This window comes from Pyrgilauda ruficollis, unplaced genomic scaffold, assembly GCF_017590135.1.
Source record: "Pyrgilauda ruficollis isolate IOZ18807 unplaced genomic scaffold, ASM1759013v1 scaffold34, whole genome shotgun sequence".
NCBI lineage: Eukaryota > Metazoa > Chordata > Aves > Passeriformes > Passeridae > Pyrgilauda > Pyrgilauda ruficollis.
Genome location: NW_024524822.1, coordinates 3,512,737 through 3,531,134, shown reverse-complemented (window position 1 = coordinate 3,531,134; position 18,398 = coordinate 3,512,737). Strand labels below are relative to the sequence as shown.

At 50.2% G+C, this 18,398-nt stretch overlaps 1 protein-coding gene across 1 annotated transcript in view; it reads left to right on the top strand.

Moving 5' to 3' along the window:
- Window positions 1–18,398, top strand: part of ASTN2 (astrotactin 2) — a 264,180-nt gene that overhangs the window by 73,983 nt on the left and 171,799 nt on the right. The window contains exons 6-9 of the mRNA XM_041475041.1: window positions 2,019–2,186; window positions 10,928–11,012; window positions 11,155–11,229; window positions 11,662–11,799. Of these exons, the coding sequence (XP_041330975.1) occupies window positions 2,019–2,186; window positions 10,928–11,012; window positions 11,155–11,229; window positions 11,662–11,799 (466 nt within the window). The remainder of the gene's footprint in view (window positions 1–2,018; window positions 2,187–10,927; window positions 11,013–11,154; window positions 11,230–11,661; window positions 11,800–18,398) is intronic.

Below are 18,398 nucleotides of genomic sequence, written 5' to 3'. Positions count from 1 at the left end.
TTGCTTCTGTTACTTCCAAGCTGTATTTTAACCAGAAGTGGGGTTCATTAAGTAGGGATTTAATCAAGAGCTACTGGTTTTGCTCTTCAGTCCTTGGGTGCAGAGGGAGTTGTCTGTAGCTGAGTCTCAAAACAACTGTACGTGCTTCCCAAGCCTTGCTCTTTATTAGGGAGCTGCGGAAATCAGGAGGAAAACAAAATTGACAGGTTACTAGTTAGACACCTACATGTAAACAGTAAACACTCCCAAAGGGTGCACGATGCATTTCTGTTTGGGAAAAGAAACCAGCAACTGTTGTTATTGGTATGTAAGGCTATCTTTAAAAATTAATTGAAAAGAATAATTAGAGATAAAACTACGTGGCTCTAAGAAACTTCTTTGTGCTCAGTGTTTCTCTACTTTGCAGTGGCACTGGGGGGTTTACCCAGTGATTTACTGCTGCCTTGTGTCTGATTGAGATGTATCCTGCAGCCTTGGTGGGGCAGCTCCTGCCTTGCTGTGTCTCCAGAGCTGCTGGATTCTGATGTCTAATTCTCATTTACTTGAGCAGTCAGAAGCTTGGCAGCCTCCACTGGCTTTGAGTGTAGAGATGCGCCTGTGAATATGTTTGTGGTATATAAACATCTGAGTGTCAAAGACCTAAGTTTATGGGAAATTAGGGCTTGGATTTGGATGGTGCTGAGATCTTGGGATGCCTGAAAATGAGGTCACTCGCTGGGATGCTTGACTCGAGGCTCTGCTTGTTTTATCCTTTGCATGGATAATGTGGTGCAGGATGAGGGTGAGAAGGGCTCCCTCTTGCTAAGCATCAGGGATCCTCTTCAAAAGGAGATCCAGAGTTTTTATTCAAGCAGGTTCATGTGGGGTGGCTGCTGCTGCAGGTTGATCATCCTGCTTTTTTAATCTTTTGGCTTTCATCAAAGTAAGTTGGTGCTTCAAAGAATGGTGTCCTAGTCCTTTACTAAGGGCCATAAGCCTTGCAGTTTCATGACAATAGGCTCTGGATCTGTAAACTTGCTATTCTGGGTAATCTCTGAGAAGGATTTCAATCTTCAGACAGCAGTTGCAAATTTTGCCCATGTTGCATGTCCTCAGACTTAGTGGAAAGGTGGCTGTGGGCTCCTGTGCTACCTGGCAGTTCCCCTTGCCCTCTCCTCCTTGCAGGTTTCTTCTCCCCTCTTTTTAGAAGCTTTTACCATGGTAAGTTTTGCAAAACACCACTTAATGGCAGAGGTTTTTTGGCTCCTCTCTGATCTGTGCAGCACTGTTATGGAGGCAGTCTTATAATCAATGTAATTGAAGATCAGAGTTAATGAGGACCTCTGTGCCTGCAAAATCCCCCAAGCGATGCTGGGCCTCAGATGTTAGATAAGGAAATGATTGGGCTGAACTGAAAATCTATTTGGCTAATTAGATGATGCATATTCCCAGACGCCAGTGGGGAAAAATACATTTCGCAAAATAAAGAAGCATAAGATTTTGTAAGAAAATATTTTTGGCAGGAATTAACTTCTAACTCACATGAGGGAGAGGGTGGGGGAGTGTCTGGTATGAGATAACTCACACGAGAAGTTGTGTGTTGGGCCAGTCCACTCACCTTCTACAAAAGGTGAACAGGCCCTGCTGCTGCTGCCCATCTGTGCCCTGAGCTCCAGTGCCTCCAGGACAACTCCTCCCTGAGCTGGGGCACTGATGCTCTGATTACACATCAGGATAATTACACTGATCCTCATTTCTGCAGAGACCTGGGAATCAAATCCCAGTAGTGCAAGGGTAGGGAAGTGTCTGGGCAGAGGAGCTGGTGGACCATTTGCTGGAGCACATTCCTCTGGAGAGGAATGGTCAAATGAAGTTCTTTGAGACCAGCTGTCATTGAACTCATTATTATTTTACAGATATTGTCATCACAGCAGCTCCTGAAGAATGCAGTGCTCTGATGTTGGGCCAAAATGCATACTTGGGGCTTTTATTTCAGATTTCCACACTCACCTAACACACTTTTCCCCCATTCCCCCCAGGCAGCAGCTTCGTTGTGAGTGAGGGGAGCTACTTGGACATCTCTGACTGGCTTAACCCAGCCAAGCTGTCCCTGTACTATCAGATCAATGCCACGTCCCCCTGGGTGAGAGACCTGTGTGGGCAGAGGACCACTGACGCCTGTGAGCAGCTCTGTGACCAAGACACAGGTAAGGGAAGCTGGGCAAGAGTGAAAACCTTGGAAAGCTCGGAGATGTGAAGGAGAAGGTCTGTCACTGGGTATTTTGATGGCTCACCTCTGCTCTAGCCTGGTGGTAGGCGTGGGGACTGAGAGGTGCTAGCAGGGTCACAAAGTGGTGACCACTATCAGCAAAATGTGAAGATGGGCACAAGATGGGGATCTGAAATGGTGGATTTACCAGTTCTTTGGTGTGACAGCTGCAGGCACGTGGAGTTTATCTGCTTCTGAGTTGGGTTGTTCTGCTGTCCAGTCTGGCAAACCTACTTGTGAATTTATCCCATCTCCATCCCTTTTCTTCTCTGGCCTTTTTCACTGCAGAGCACCACAATTCCCATTAGTGCCTACTCCTGCCTGGTGGTTACCCAGGTTGGATCTGTCCTCCAGCCCTTCCTGGTGGAGTTGTGAACTCTGCCATCCTTCCTCATCTCTAGATGAGAATTGTGCTGAGTGTGTTCTGCTGGTGTGCAGCACCTGCCTGTGGAGCAGCAGCCAGCCCTGCTGGAACCCAGCTGTGGGGCTGGGCAAAGGACAAATTTCACCTTCCCTTCTGTCTTTATTGGATGACACATGGGTGTCCTGGAATGTGCAGTGAGCCAAGAACACAGAGCACAGCAAACAACGCAGGATGACAGGACCTTGCATGGGAAGGTGGCTCAGGGACTGTGCTGGGTTTTTGTGCTGTGACTCACCAGTGGCTCATCAGCCTTGCACTGGATGCCTTCTTGGTGGTGTGGAGACAAGTGTCCCTGGTGGTCCTGCCTTGCTGAGTGTCTGAAGAGCACCCAAACCCCATCTCCTTGCAGAGGGGTGCCATCCCACCTTAGTCCCAGCTCTCCATGTGAGCTGCTTCCCCCTCAGCCGTGAGCTTCTTCACCTCATGTGTGTATGATTCATGGCTGCAGGTAAGGATGTTGGTGTCTGGTTCTGCCACAGGGTTTAAAGGATGGCTCACTGTGGAGAAGGCTTTTCCTAAGCCTCCCAAAGCCCCTGACTGTCGTTAATAGGTGGATTAAAACAAGAAATCCTTCAGAGTCATGAACACCTCATGGGGTGGTGGGGGTGACCCTGTTCTCATCCCTCCCTGCTCAGTTGAGATGCAAATACTGAACTTGGTCTTACAAACTAATTTTCCTAGTCAACACAATCTTCTCTTCTTAGCATTCCTGTTCCTCAAGGCTTGTCTGCACAGAGGCACTGGCAGGCATGGCTGCAGCAGAAGGGTGATGCTGAATGAATTCCCTGTGAAGACAGCCCTGGGCATCACCTAAAGCCCCAAGGAGGGCTGGGAGGTGCCAACAGCCACGCTGACAGATGGAGGTGGTGCAGGAGGAGGCTCTTTTCATCCAGATGTCGCAGAGCAAAAGGATTTTTGTTTCAGGCATTGGCAAACACAGCCACCTCAGTGGGAGAGGGGAGATGCATTCAGCTGTCCCCTGGTTCAGAGGAGGAGAGAAACAGCTCTGCCTCCAGCAGAAACCACGGGGAGACCGTATGGAGGCAGACCATGACTCCCCTGTTGGAAGAGCCCCGTGGCTCCCCTCACCACCCTGTCCTTGGCAGTGAGCAGGGCTGGCTGATCCTGCTGTGGTCTCGGTTGTGAGGAGCGGCTGCTCTCCCGTGCTGGCCCAGCTGCTGCTCCTGCTGTGACCCCGGCTCCCAGAGCAGCTTGTCGCTTTTGCTGGATGCCCCACAGTTGAGCAGGATGTGTCAGAGCTTGTTTGCAGGGAAGGGAGAGATGCTCGTTATCCCGGGATTGTGCTGGAGCTGAACCTCGGCAGCTGCTCTGCGTTCCCAGCCCTGGTGCCCATGGTCCCTGCCTGCTCATGGTGAGGGCAGAGCAGCCTGCATCTCAGCCTTCAGGTCCCTCTCTGGGAATCTGTCCATGGGCTTCTTCCCCCTCTTTCCAGCCTGACAGTGTGCACATGAATAAACCAGAATTTTTCTCCTTTTTCTGCCAGTTGGATCCGCATGGATCGAGCAGGACTGGCTGATGGGGCTGCCGACCTTCATAGCCTAAATCTAAGACTCCCTTAAGAGGTCCAGACTTCACAAAAACTGAAATTAGGCCTTTGGAAGTACCTCCTTGACCCTGTACCCCAGTGCACCATGTCTGTCCATCACCATTGACCAGCCTTTAACTGGTGAGAAGTGTCTCCACCAGGCTGAGGCAGACTGTAACCCCAGGATACACTGCATGTACTTTCAGATTTATTTTTATTAATGTCGTTCTATTTTTAAGGGTGATTTATTTTTATCACCATGAGAGAGGAAGGCCTGTGGTTTTATGGCAGCACATAAATCCTGTCTGGATTTCAACCTTTTTGGGTCAGGGATTTTATCCTCTCTGTGAGCATCCCAAGCTATGGGTGCCAGGGATTCCCCTGTCCTCTGCCTTCTCAGACTGGACAGAGCATCCGTGAGAATGATGGACTGAAGTTTGTCCTCTCTGGAGGCTGAAAGCCTTCAAAGTGTCCCCTGTGAAGAGCAGCAGAGCCAGCATTGAAGTCCTCCAGCACATTTATGGCTAATCTGCCTTCAGCCTTCCCCTTGGAGCCATCCAGAGCACTGTGGATGCAGCCTTGTCCCAATCTCCCTTGGGTGTAGACAGACCTCTGTGGGCAGGACCCCTATCCTTGCGGGCAGTGCCATGGGCTCCTGGCACACCTTTGGACAGAGAGCCCCAGGTCACTCATGCTCTCTCTGGTGACACTCAAGCTCTCACCTATCCCAGCACATTCTTTGGGTTGGAGTTTGGGATGGCATTTGTCTGCACAATGTATTGACTTGTGACTCTGGACACCCAGTACTCCTTCAGTGTGGAGAATAATTCCCCGTGAAAACTATGAAACACTAGGAAATGCCAAAATCCACTTTGTTGCCTGACCTTAATTTGCCTTCCCTTGCGTCTCTGTCGTGTGACTCACTCTGTAATTAAATGATTGCTGCCCCCCTGACAAATCTGAAACCTGTGTTGTGAAGCCCCAGCTCATCAGAGCGTTTCAGAGGGAGCACTGACATCTGCACATGAGCAAAATGTCATCTCCCTCATCCCTCCTGCCTTGGAAACAGCCAGGCTGGTTGGTCTGACTGCAGATCCAGAGACAAATGGACGCTGCTGAGATGTGACACGGTGACCGTGTCCAGCTGCCCCGTCAGATGGGACAGGCACCTCTCTGGGGCAGGATGTGCTCCTTGGCTGGAGATGTTCAGCCAAAATCCCCCATCCTGCTGGCAGGTGCTGCCTGTGCTGTTTGAGACCAGAGCAGGGAAGGTTTGTTTTCTTGTGGGACTGGTTGTCAGCTCTCCTCACTCTCCATATTTTGAAGAGATGTGGGAGCAGTGCCGGTGCCACACACTGGGATACCCCTGGGTAAATTCCAGGAGTGCTTGCTGCCTCGCTGGCCTCCCTCACCAGGCTTGATGAGAGCATCCCTTTCCAGCAGCATATGCAAATCCTGATTTGTGAGCACAATTACCTGCTTTGTATGCACAAAACCGATTCACTTGCACATTCTGTGGGCATTGCTGAAGAGACCTGCTGGAGAATCAGTCCCTCAGGGCCAAATGCTGGAAGAAACAGCCTCTGATTTTGTGCTGTCAGGCTTGCTGGAGCAGTGGCATAAATGAGATGGATAGCTACCTTGATTAGCAGGTGCAAATGTGTTGGATTTTTTTTTTTTTTACCCATCTATAAATCAGGCTTTTCTTCATCAAAATTCTCTCATTGCATCCACAATTGGAACCCCCCCCCCCCCCCCCCCCCCCCCCCCCCCCCCCCCCCCCCCCCCCCCCCCCCCCCCCCCCCCCCCCCCAAAAAAAAAAAAAAAAAAAGGTTTCCATCATTGTCCAAATAGGCCAGTTTGTCACCAGAGCCACAGATGGTACTGCTGCCTGGGTAGGACAGGGGTGTGTTGTGGGCAGGAGGCAGATGAAAGTCATTTTACACAGAGCTATTTTTTTTAAGGGCAACCTGTTAAGGGGATTTGGAGGTTGCAGAGCTGAGCATGTAAATCAGGAGATGCCCAACCTTGCTGAGGGTGTATTTGTGTTTATGGAAACAGCCACCCCTTCCTATAGTTCAATTGAATAGCATGCAGGTTCTGTGCACATCAAGTAATATTTGTTTGTTCTTGTGCTCTTCATCTATTTTCACCGTTGGAGGATCCGGTGCCTTTATTGACTTAGACTTTTATAGGACGAGTTTCTGTCTCTCTAAGGCATGGAGTTTAATAACTTGGTCAAAACCCATGTAATATGCCATTCCTTTTCCTGTGGTGGCACAGCTTGCCTGGTGCACCAAGCAGGGCAGGAGGCAGTTAACTCCCAAGCTAATTTAGCTCCAGGCTGAAGTGTTATACATAAACAGCAATCAAAACTCGTGCCTGCAAGGGGCCGAGTTAAGGTTATCTGTGCTGTCTTTGCACTCTCATTTTCTGCCATTAGAGTGTTTAATCCTGCAGCTGCTAATGTTCTTGTAATGGCATTTTCTGTGCTTGTCTAAAGAGCACAGGGAGGAGGGAACAGGGATGGGTTTTGCTGTATGGAGCTGCTCCTGAACCCATCCCCTGACTAGGCCATCCACCGGTGCTGCAGGGGCTTCTCACCCCTCCATGGCCAGCTCTGGGGCAGTGCCCAGCCCAGAAGGTGACAGCTGTGGCACACAGGCCACCCTTGGGACCTCTCTGCTTCCTTGCATCAGCTCATGTGTTCCTTGGAGGTGCGGTGTAGGAGCTGAGCAGATGATAATGAGAATTAAATCTGTGCAGAGCTTAAACTCAGGCACAATCCTTGGAGGTTAAGCTTGTGCTTAGGTGCTGTGATGGGTGAGGGTGAGGAGGGTGGCTTGCAGCAGGGGTAGAGGAGGGATAACTGTCAAATTCACTCCCGGTTTTCCCTCCATGCTCTGTGTCAGGCCAGCAGGGCAGGAGCCACTTTCTTTGTCTTGTTCCTAGAGTTCTAAGCTGCTTCTAGAGAAGTGGCATTTCTCATCAGGATGAAGCAGAGGCTCAGGTTTGGAAAGTGCCATCCCTGAAGAGCAGGAACAGCAGGTGTCAGGGGTAGAAGAGGAGCTTTTCAGAGAGTTTTACTGGGAGACTGGGAGTGTGGTGCTGCAGCTCTGAGGCTCAGTGGCACTGAGGATGCTCTGCTGGGGCTGGTGTGTTCCCTGCAGCGGGTGTGTATGTCCAGAGAAGAGTGGACACAAAAACTGGGGCTGAGCTCTGTATCCCTTTGGGTGGGAGAGGCAGCCCTGAAACGGGTGTGAGCATGTTTGTGCAGTGCTCACACAGCTGGGAAGGTGTGTGTTTGTAGCCCCACAGCCTTTGGGATCAGCTGCCACCCCAGCTGGGGTCTGGCCTTGTCCCCAGCACGTACCTGTGCAGCTGGGGCACAGCCCTGGCACAGCAGGGCATTCCTCCAGGACAAGGGTGAGTGCCAGCACTGGAGGTGCTGCCAGGAGGGAATCACGGACACCAGCAGTGCCAAGAGAAGGCTGACAAGCAACAGCTTTGCTCCACCACTGCCAGAGCTCCTCCAGCTCCTTAAATAAAAGTGTCAGTGACAGCAGAGAGCAGCTTCCCTGGGAGCACAGGGGCTCTGGGAGCCTCCATTCCTGCTGTGCACTGGGTGGGTGGATTAGGGGGATTCTTGCAGCATTATCACCACGGATCAGTCTCTCCATAGTGAGGCTAACAGGCTTACCCTGGCTTGCTGATGGTTCACCCTGCAGCCCTGCTCTGCTGCTCCCAGGCCCTGTGGGGATGGGCAGGGAGGGTGTGGGTGCAGTGTGAGACCCCATTCCCCATTCCAGCAGAAGCAGCAGCACAGTGTGGAGAGTGTAATGAAGGAATAGTTCAGCAACTTCCAGCTTTTCAATTAAAAATGAGAACTAAACCCTCCACCTGTTTAATAACACACTGGAAATACAATATTACCTCCAGAGCTGAGCACTGGGACCTGCCCTCATTTATATTGAGTGAGCAGTGATGCTTCCTTTGGCTGTAACAGCTGAATGATTGCCATGGATTATCCAGCCTGGTTTGTGGCTTCTGAATCCAAAGGCAGAGGAAGGACTGTGCATGCCAGGGGCAGGGTGCAGGCACTGGGAGCAGGATTCTTGTCCTGGGGCTTGGTAGATCCTGATTCATTTGTGCTCCTGCAGCAGCTGAATGCTGCACAGAGGCGTGTGCAGGACCTGTGGAAATTACATCCTGCTCCAGGTGCAGTTACTTGTCAAACTTGGTTACTTTGGTTAACTTTGGCTTCAAGCTCAGCTTGAATTCTAACTCAGCTGCAGCAAGGTTGAGTGGATAACTGTGTCCATCTCGGATGCAGTTGCTTTGAACAAAGACTCTTTATTTTGGCCTTTTTGATGGTTTGATTTATTTTAGCAGTATGTTGAAAAACCCACCCTAAAGAGGGCTTAGAGATATGGGAACCCTGTTCCCCCCACTCCAGACACTTTAGCAGGTGTTTCTCATTCCATGGGGTTTAGCCAGGCTCAGCATCCTCCCTGACTCAGCATTGTCTCTGGGAAGGAATGGGACAGACTGAAATAACAGAGTAGTTTGGGGGGCCAAAGAAGGAAGGTGGATGCTGTTGGGGAGAGGACAAAAGCTCCTGAGGACTTGCAAGAGCACAGCAGGTTCTGCTGGAATTTTTTGGAAGCCCCACTAATTGTCAATTCATGGTTCTTGACAGAGGAATAAATTCTAAAACATCTGACCCAAGGTGTTGGAGTCCTCTGTATTCCAGCCCACTGCAGCACTCAGCTGACCCTGTGCTGGGAGCCCTCCTATCCAGTTTCCAAAACCCTGCCAAAGGGGTGTAGATTACCCTGGGAAATCCGTGGAAAGCTGATCCCCACTCTCTCCTGCCCTGGATCTCCTCCCCAGCTGGTGCCACCACTTGCCCTCTCACTTACTGAAATAAACCTCCCAATAAACCTCCCAATAAAGTCTTGAGCACCAGTTGTAGCTGCTGAACCTCCAGGATTGGAGTCAATAAAATCAATATTTCCCCTGGTTGATAGAGTTCCTCCTTCTGATGCCAAACTGACGGAGCAGTAAACAAGCCAGCAGACAAAATAAACCCTCCTGCACCGTGGCAAGGGGGTTCACCACCCAGCACCCCCAGCCATAGATATGGGGGAGGCGTTTGGGCCATGGGATGCTGACCTCTGTCGGTGTTTTTTCTTTACTTGCTCTAATTTCTGTGGCAGGAGCTGAGAGTGAGCCAGTGCCCCAAGACTCCCAGCTCTGCTTTGCAAGCACTTTGAGATGTCTCTCATTTGCAGAGCACATATTTGTTATGTAATAAGCGCCAGGAATTAATGATCCACAGCACGGCTGGGGAAACTTGCGTACTAAGCACCCAAGGAAAAAATAACTTTTCTTTTTTTAAAATCACTGATGGAGCCATTAGGACCCGTGTTTTCCTGCACTGAGACCGCCCCAGCCCCCAGGCACAGCAGAGCCTGAGCAGGGCCAAGCGCTGCCATCTCTCTCCCAACTCTTTCCCTTTGGAGCAGCAATGTTCCTGCTGCTCCTGTTATGAATCATGAGGTTAGCAGCTTTTGACAGATCATAAATCAGTGCTTCGAAGTCGCTAGGACAAATCCCAGGACATTTAATCTTTAATATTAGACGCGTTTGAGGCAGTGAATATTTCATGAAGGTGCTGTTGCATTTTAGCACATCATTAGCCCTCTCTTTCCCCCCCCACTCTTTCCTTTTTTTGCTGCCTCTCCCTTCCCAGGCGTCTCTTCCTCAAAAATCTCAGTGGTTGAATCCCCATCTCGCTCCCTCCTGACAATAAAGCTCTTTACTGTAATCCTTGTGAGGCATTTTAAGAACTTGCTTAAGGAGGAGCATGCAGGTAGCTGCCAGTCTGCGTTGCCACTGTGAGGGGGGTCCCCACCTCCCCAGCATCCTCCCTGGGTCCCCACCTCAGCAGTGTTTACAGCTCAGCTTTGCTGCACCGTCAGGCACGATGGGGAGAGGAGGGGAGGGTGGGGGGAAACACTGGCAGCAGCTTGTAGCAGAAACTCCACGTGCAAATCCAATTAATCTTTTGATTTTGCTGTTTCTTGCTCCAGGTTATGTATTTCTACCAAACACTGAATCAATTTGGGCCAAGTGCAGTCGGGTTTCTGGTGTGGGAAGTGTCTTCTCCTGCTGTCAGAGAGCAGAGGGGAGCAGGGTTTAGAGCCCCTTTGCTGTGGGATGGGGACACAGCATGGGAACTGTCTGAGGAGGGTGGAATTTGGGGGTTGCGCATCTTTCAGTGGGAGTTTGGGCTGCAGGAGACTCTGCTCTCTTGTCCTGGTGCCAGATGGCAGAGCAGAGTTGGGAAGGGGATGTGGGATGAGTTTGTGGTGCCCACCTTGGGCATTGCACAGGGTGGACACTGGAAGGTCAAGATCCCTGCTGAGGAGTGAACACCTGGCTGCAGGACTGCACAGGAACACTGCCTCATGAAACCCCATCTCCAGCTCCTGTGGGCGCTGCATCATGTAATCCCCTCCCTGAGAATAACCAGGGGTTTCTTACAGCTTTCCTTCTCCACACCTCCTGGGGGTTTCTGGAGTCCAAAGTGCTCCAGAGGCACAGGAGGGACCAGAGATGGGCAGCAGGGGAGGAGGGCCTGACTGTGCAGTCACTGCCATGCCTCTGGGCCAGAGCCATCTCATCCTTGCCTGCTCTGTCCTAGGGGAGTGCAGCTGCCACGAAGGGTACGCGCCGGACCCCGTCCATCGGCACCTGTGCGTGCGCAGCGACTGGGGACACAGCGAGGGGTGAGTGGGGACACCGGGCTGGGGGGATCTGCCCCGGCTCCCCTGGTGCTGAGGAGCGCAGTTCTCCTCCCCCTGAGCGATCACTGTGCCTCTTGCCCAGCCCAGAGATGGGCTCAGCTGCTTTTGCCCTCTCTCCTCCCAGGCCCTGGCCCTACACGACGCTGGAGCGGGGATATGACTTGGTCACGGGAGAGCAGGCGCCAGAGAAGATACTCAGGTGAGTCAGAGGAGGGTTCAGCTGGGACATTTGGGAAGGAAGAGCCACAAGGACATCCCAGTGGATGCACCCTTTTGGTCAATCCCAGCTCATTCTTGTGCTGGTGATGGGACAAGTGTCATTTGTCTGTGACAGACCTGAAAGATTCATCCATTTTTGGCAGGCAGAGAAGGGTTCCCCTCTTGCCCCTTCAGCAAATGTGACAACAGCACGTACAGAAACTCCTCCTGGAATAAAAAGAACATTTTTCCCATCTCCATGTTCTCCTGTCACATCTCAAGTCATTTCTCTCCCATCTGGCTTTCAGAACAGGACTAAATCACTGACTTATCTCATGGTGCCACCACAGCTCTGCCTGCCGAGCAGGCAGTGGAGGGCCACCATTCCCTGTGGACACGCTGTTCTTGTGTGACATGATTGTCCTTTTTCCAGGTCCACCTACAGTCTGGGTCAAGGGCTGTGGCTGCCAGTCAGTAAGAGCTTCGTGGTGCCCCCCGTGGAGCTTTCCATCAATCCCCTTGCCAGCTGCAAGACAGATGTTCTGGTGACTGAAGATCCAGCAGATGTCAGGTAGGAAGCAGATTTCTCGTTTTCTTCATGCTTGAGTGCCTATACTGCTCTTTAAATTGTTATTGAGGATGCAGTAATTTCTGTGATAATAGGTTTGATTAATTTCCTTCCAATAAGAAATCTGATGTGATTGCTCTCCAGGCTCTTTGGGCTGATGGGTCTAGGCCAGGCCTGAGTGTGTAACTCTGAAATCTGCAGTACAGGCAGGTGAATTGGTAGGAACCTGTGGCAAGGCAGTTTGAGAGTGGCTTAAATGTAATGTTGATTGCAGTGCTTAAATGGATGCATTTACTGGGATGGAGGGGCTGTCATCTTTCTGGAACTCATACCTATATCACATCCACCCAGCCACTGGTATCTGCTGGGATGCTCATGAAGGGTGAAAGGCCATGTTGCTCATCCAATAATTATACAATTAGAGGGTTGTTTTTTTTGTTTTTTTTTTTTTTTTTTCCTTTTTGGAGTTCAATGAATGCCTGGACATTTTGCTGATTACCTTGGTGGTGGTTATCCTCTTTTGTCTGGTTTACAAGGGTTTAACTGTAAATTAAAAGGGTTTAATTCTGAAGGTATTTAGTGTGCATTCCCCTCTCTCCTATTAAATTAAGATTGAGCATGTGACTGTTGGGTGCCAGGGAGACTCCAGGTTCCCTCCCTCCCTCCTTCCCTCCCTCCCTTCCTTCTTTCTGCTTTCTCCTGTTGACTCCAGACACAATTTCCTGACTTGAAAATCCTTGGTTGTATTATGAATCATCTCCCTGGGCACCAGCAGGATCCTTGTGTCCCCCCTCCTCTTCTGTCTTGTCTTTCCCAAAGTGATGAGGAATGGATTTCCATTCTTCTGTCCCATCATCTTGGCAGGGCTGTAGTTGAAGCAAGTGCCTACAAAAGCTATGGCAGAGCCAGGACTGGCATCCAAAAGATGTCCTCACTTCCAAGTGTGTGTGTTTTTGTTGCTAATTAGTGCTTGTTCCCTTTCCTGTGAAAAAAGACAGTGGTACATATCCATCACAGTTTGGCTCTTTTAGGGCCTTTGTTTTTCTTGTCTGCAGCAACTTCTGCTTTTAATTTGAGAAAGGAAGGGGTTTATGCTAACATTTTCCAAGCCAAAGTGCCAAGAGAACATTATTTATTTCTTTCCTCCTCACGTCTTCATTAAAAGTGCCTCAGTGAAGGTAGAGGCTCAGAAGCTTGTTTTCTGCTCCAGTGCAGTAATTGTCTCTGGGCACTGCTCCTTGTGGAAAAGTCTCTGTTGGGATGGATGAATGCCAGGCAGGAGGAGGGGAGGTTTTGGCACAAGGCTTTTGCCTGCTCCCCTCATAAAGGGAACCTGAACTGAGAATTTCAGGTATAAATATTGGAGTGGCTCAGGTAGAATAAGGGAGGTGTGAGTTCACGGCACTTGTATCTTACACACAGGAGTTGCTGAATTATTAAAACTTTAATAAATGCAATAATAAATATTTGATGTTGAATTATGGAAGGTTTCACAGATACAGTGAGAAGTGAAAATCAATCTATTATTTCTACATTAGAACTGAAACACTTCTCAAACGAGCAGCTGCAAGCTCGGGATCCTCAGCACCCTGGGGTGGCTGGAACCCTCTTCTGAGGTTCTTGGGCGCTTTCATGCAATGAGAAAGGTATTTTCAGAGCTGCTTATCTTGCAGCTTCTTTGCCTTACCTCTGGACTGACACAAGCAGCTTCTCAGGGAAGAAGTTTTGGTGGTTCAGATGTTCAGGTGGTGATCCAGCACATCAGGTGGTCCAAGGTGTAGGTGTTCAAACACAGCCACCCCTCCCTCTGCCTGAAGGGGTTTCCTGGCTTTGGGACTGTGGCAGCACTGCTGTCTCTCCATGCTGGGAGCTCCTGCAGGTGAATCACAGAATCGTTTGGATTGGAAAAGACCTCAAGGATTTAATCCAGTGAGTGACCAATCCCCACCTTGTCACCCAGACCAGTGCACTGAGTGCCAAGCTCAGTTACTTTTTGAACATTTCCAGGGATGGGAATTTCACCACCTCCCTGGGCAGCCCTTCCACTGCTTGGCAGCCCTTTTCCAATGAAGAAACTCTTCCTGAACCTGCAGTGCTTGGGCTTTAATACAGTCCCATCTCCGTGCCACGGGGCAGACCCTGGGCTGTGTTCCACCAGCTGCAGCACCCGCCGTGCCCCATTTGCTGTCCTGTGTCACTGTGATGGTGGCTCAGTGCTGTGTTCCTTCTGTGTCTGTGATAACAAGCGTGCTGCATTCCTGCAGACCTTTCATTAGTCTGACACCTTTGGCTCTGGGGTCACTTGTCTTGAAGAGTTTAATGGAGGGAAATGGCAGAAAGCCTGCTTTGGAGAAAACAAGTGATGAAGTCTTTACAACTCGGCGGGTTAAAGGTTCAAATGTGGTCTTGTGTTTTTATGAAGATGCTTGAGATGCAGAGGGACAGGTGGGGCTCGGCCTTTCAGCAGCTCTCTGGGGAAATGCTGCCTCCAATGCTGTTCTCTGTGTGTTTCACTGCTGGGCAGTGCAACAAGCTGTACTTTGGTGGACGGGAACGAAGGGCCAAAACCTTCCCCTGCTGCAGCCAAGTCATTAGAGAAACTTCCAGCAAACAGGAGCCAGCAGGCTTTGTGCAAACATCCCCCTCAGGATGCTCCAGGGGCTTCAGGGGACAGGACATAGCAGTGTGCAAAACTTGCTGCTTGGCTGTGCGTCATAAATTAGGAATGAGAGTGCTTAGAGTTAATGAAACTTGCATATATAATTTATCAGTGACCATATTGAGCATCCCTTCCTCGACCCCAGACTCTGATCCTCCACACAAGGATCGCATCAGTCACAGCCTGGGACTGTGACAGCCACGCTCACGGTGACATCTTTGTTCAGATGAGCTTGGCCAGCAGTGCTGCAGGGCTCTCCCCACAGCCTGGGGTCCCACACTGGGCAGACTGTCCTGGCAGCACATCCCCTGCCAGGACAGGAAATACATCCCAGTCCCACCTTGTCTTGCTTGTTTTCAAGATCCCTCTTTGCTTCCTTTCCCATCACTCTCTCTTACCTGTATTTCTCCCATTATCTGGTGTTAAACACAGTAGTCTATAACATTTTGTTAAACAAATTACTGTTAGGTGTTCAATCCTTCTGCTGGCCTTCCCTGGGCACCTTGCCATCTCTGCTTGAGCCTTTGGAAGGTAGAGCTTGTCCTGTGGGTCAGGAAATGCTGTAATTGTGGCAGTGTATGGGAAGGACCCACAGCCACAGCCCCCAGGTCCTGCTGCCCCCGCACCGAGCACCCCTGCAGGGATAATAAAAGCATCCCTGCAAGGGATAATAAAAATGTCCTGTAGGGGATAATAAAAACATCTCTGCAGGGGATAATAAAAGCATCCCTTGGGGCACACACAGCTATGGGGGACCAAGAGCAGAGCTGGCCCTGGGGGCAGAGCACAGCACTGGCAGAGGCCCAGTGGTCACGGTTCACTGTGCCACCCGCTCTGGAGAAAAGTTGGTAATTTCTGTTGAGCAGCTATAAATCAGAGGCACGAGCCTCAGCTGCTGCCTGACATGACATACAGCTCTATCGTTATGGCAACCATAGAAACAAATAAAAGCCTTGCCTTTGCTTGACAAGCCTTTGAGATGTCCTGATGGAGAGACAAGTGTTCAGCAGCAGAATGAATTCTCTTGAACTCGCTGTCGATTTATCTTCGTTTTGCTCCCAAGTGTGCCCCTTTGCTCTCTGAATTCTTTGCCAAAGTACAATCAACTGGATTTTTTATTTCTACTTTTTCTTTATTTGTTTGTTATTTTATTATTTTCAATTCTCTCTGAGGCAGAACACTCTGCTCCCCCTCTCTGTGCCCTCATGAGTCCTGTCTTCTGTCAAGGATGGGAGCAAAGCTTTTTCTCCCTGCCCATGGCATTCACCAGCTCAGCCATGCTGTGCTCTTGCAGCCTCACTGCTGCCCCAGCCTTACAGGCATTTTGAGTGGTATTTTGAAGGGGTTTTGCAATGATTTAGGCACTTGTGATTTTGCAAGTCAGTGGTGATCACTGTGGTGTGAGGCTCCCTGGGAGTGGAGGAGGATGAAAAATGAAGTGGATGAGAAAGGCAAAGGGTATCTGGAGAGTGTGGAAACAGCTTTGCTGTCCCTGCTATTTGCAGCAGCAAAACTCATCTGTCTGTGCCTCAACCTCCTTCCTGGTCTGCAGGAGCACAGATGAATGGGTGCAGCTGCAGGTGAGCATCCCTCAAGGTCAGGAGGTCCGTGTGGGATGGGATATGGCATGCAGGCAGAGGGCACCCTGCCAGCTCTTCTTGCCATTTGTGCAGGGGATGCCATGGGAACTTGATCTTTTTTCCCTTCTTTCCTTTCTGCTGCCCCCTGGAGCAAAGCAGACTGTGATTTCGGGGTGCTCAGTGCCATGGGGACCCTCGGCCAGGAGCCTGGGACAGAGGGGAAGCCCCTTTTCCAGGCTGTTCCTGATCAGGGGTCTGTGGCTCTCCTGCAGAGCCCCCTGCTCCATTGGGGGCAATAAAAAGGTGTGAGTGGCTGCAGTCGATGGCCAAGATGAATGGACAGCTTTGTGTGATGGAGCAAATTGATCATTGCATCAGCAGGCACAACTTACTCATTCCTGCAGAGAGGGCAATTCATTACTGTGCACATCACAGAGACACCCTCGTCCCCACAGATAATGTCCCTGGGCTCTGCCCTGTGTTTCTTATCACCCCATGAGAATGGGGTGTTGTGTTGTCTCTCAGAAAGTGGTGGAGAAGCATCTTTTGGAATAGAGGCAGCCTTTGGCCTCATCCCCTGGAGAGCAGGGACAGATGCTTTACAGCGAGGCAGCCATCAGCCCCTGCCCTGCAGCTGTCAGCTGAGCTTTGTCCTGGCTGCTTACCAGGATTTTTCCTCCTCCCTGCCTCCCTCTGTGATTTATGAGAGCAGGTTAGAAGAGTCAGGTACGTCTCGCTTCGCCACGGGGTGACTAAATGGAGATGTAATCTTGCGGCAGCCACCGAGGGGTGTGAGCAGCAAAAGAAGAGAATTAGGGGACAGGTGTGATGGGGATAGAGGGGAACCTCCCCCCAAAAAATTGGAGCTGAAATTACCCAGGAAGTATCTAGGGTAGGTAAGAATTGAAATGTGAAACAACCCAACACCTCTGGGGCAGTGCAAGAATTTTACTGCCCTCAACCTGTCTCTTCCTGGTCCATCAGCAGCCTTGGCATCCTTCATGCCCAGAATCCAGGGAACATTTCAGCCTTCCCTCAGTCCAGGTTTTTAGTAACTCCTGCTGCAATAATGCTGAGCTTCACTCTCTGTTCTCTGCTGTGTGAACTCACTGCATTTTGAGGTCTTAATGCTGTGCTGTAAAACTGCACAGAAAATGATCAAACCTCTTAGGCACAGGGGATGTAAATTTGGGCCTGGCTCGTGGGCAAATCCTTCACAGGGAGCACCAGCTACAAGTTTGGCAGCTGAGTGATTGCAGTTCCTCTCGTCCATGGTGCTGCAGAGCCCAGGAGGGAAAAAAACCCAGCGAGTGAACAGATTTTGTTTATATGTTTATTGAGACAATTAAAAATACCCCACACTTGCCAAATCTGCAAACTCTGTCTCACACCCAGAATGATTCCCTTTGATGTCTCTGGGATCTCCTGCCACAGAGAAGGGTCTGGCACTGGGCTCTGTAGCTTTTCCACATTCTCCACATGGATCTGCTGTTGTAGCTGTGTGTCCATCCACCCGTCCATGTGGCATCTGTGGGGAGCAGGATCCTGCCAGGGCTGAGACAAGAAGTGGTACTGAGGGTTTGGAGGGGGAGGCTGGGCTCGAACACACTGTGAATGCTTAGCAGAAAGGGTGATGCAAGGTAGCAAAATCAGACCTTGGGTTCCTGTGTTGAAAGGTGTTTTTCCCTCCCTGTTTGATGTTGTTATTTGTTTTTATGTCGCTGCCTTTGCTTTCTGTTAACCAGCGGCTGGAGTGTGCTTTGTAGCTGCCTGTTCAAAGCACAGCCCCTTGGCCTCTCTCTTTATACAGCCTCTCTGTACTATTTTTCCTGAATTACAATTTTTTACCCCTATTTGAGTTTTATTACCTTTGCTTTTGTTTGCATTTCCTGCCTGAGAAAGGGACTAGAAGGTTTGCAGGAGGAAGGACCTGGCAGCTCCTACCCTGGCCCAGACAGGGTGCTGGGAGGATGCCTGGGTGGGGCAGTGATACTGGGAAATGCCTTTTCTTCACTTATTTCTTAACACAACCCAGTGGAAAGAACTGGCACCATCCAAAAACCAGTTCTTATGAGATTTCAGTTGCCTACACCCTGCCTGATGTGGATGGGATCTACTCTTCCTTTCCTGTTTTTATTTCCTGTAACGATTGCTACATCACTTCAGCCAAAGGACAAAACTAATAAAATTCAGTGGAGCCAAAATGTTCCTGGGAGTGTGCCAGGAACCTGTGACAGGCTCCACAGCCAGGGAGGAAAAACCACCTCTGTGGAGATGACAGGAATGGAGATGGACACAAGCAGGACAGCTTTGTCCTTCTTTTAGGGCACTGCAAGAAGATATTGTCCCTGGCAGGCTTGGAA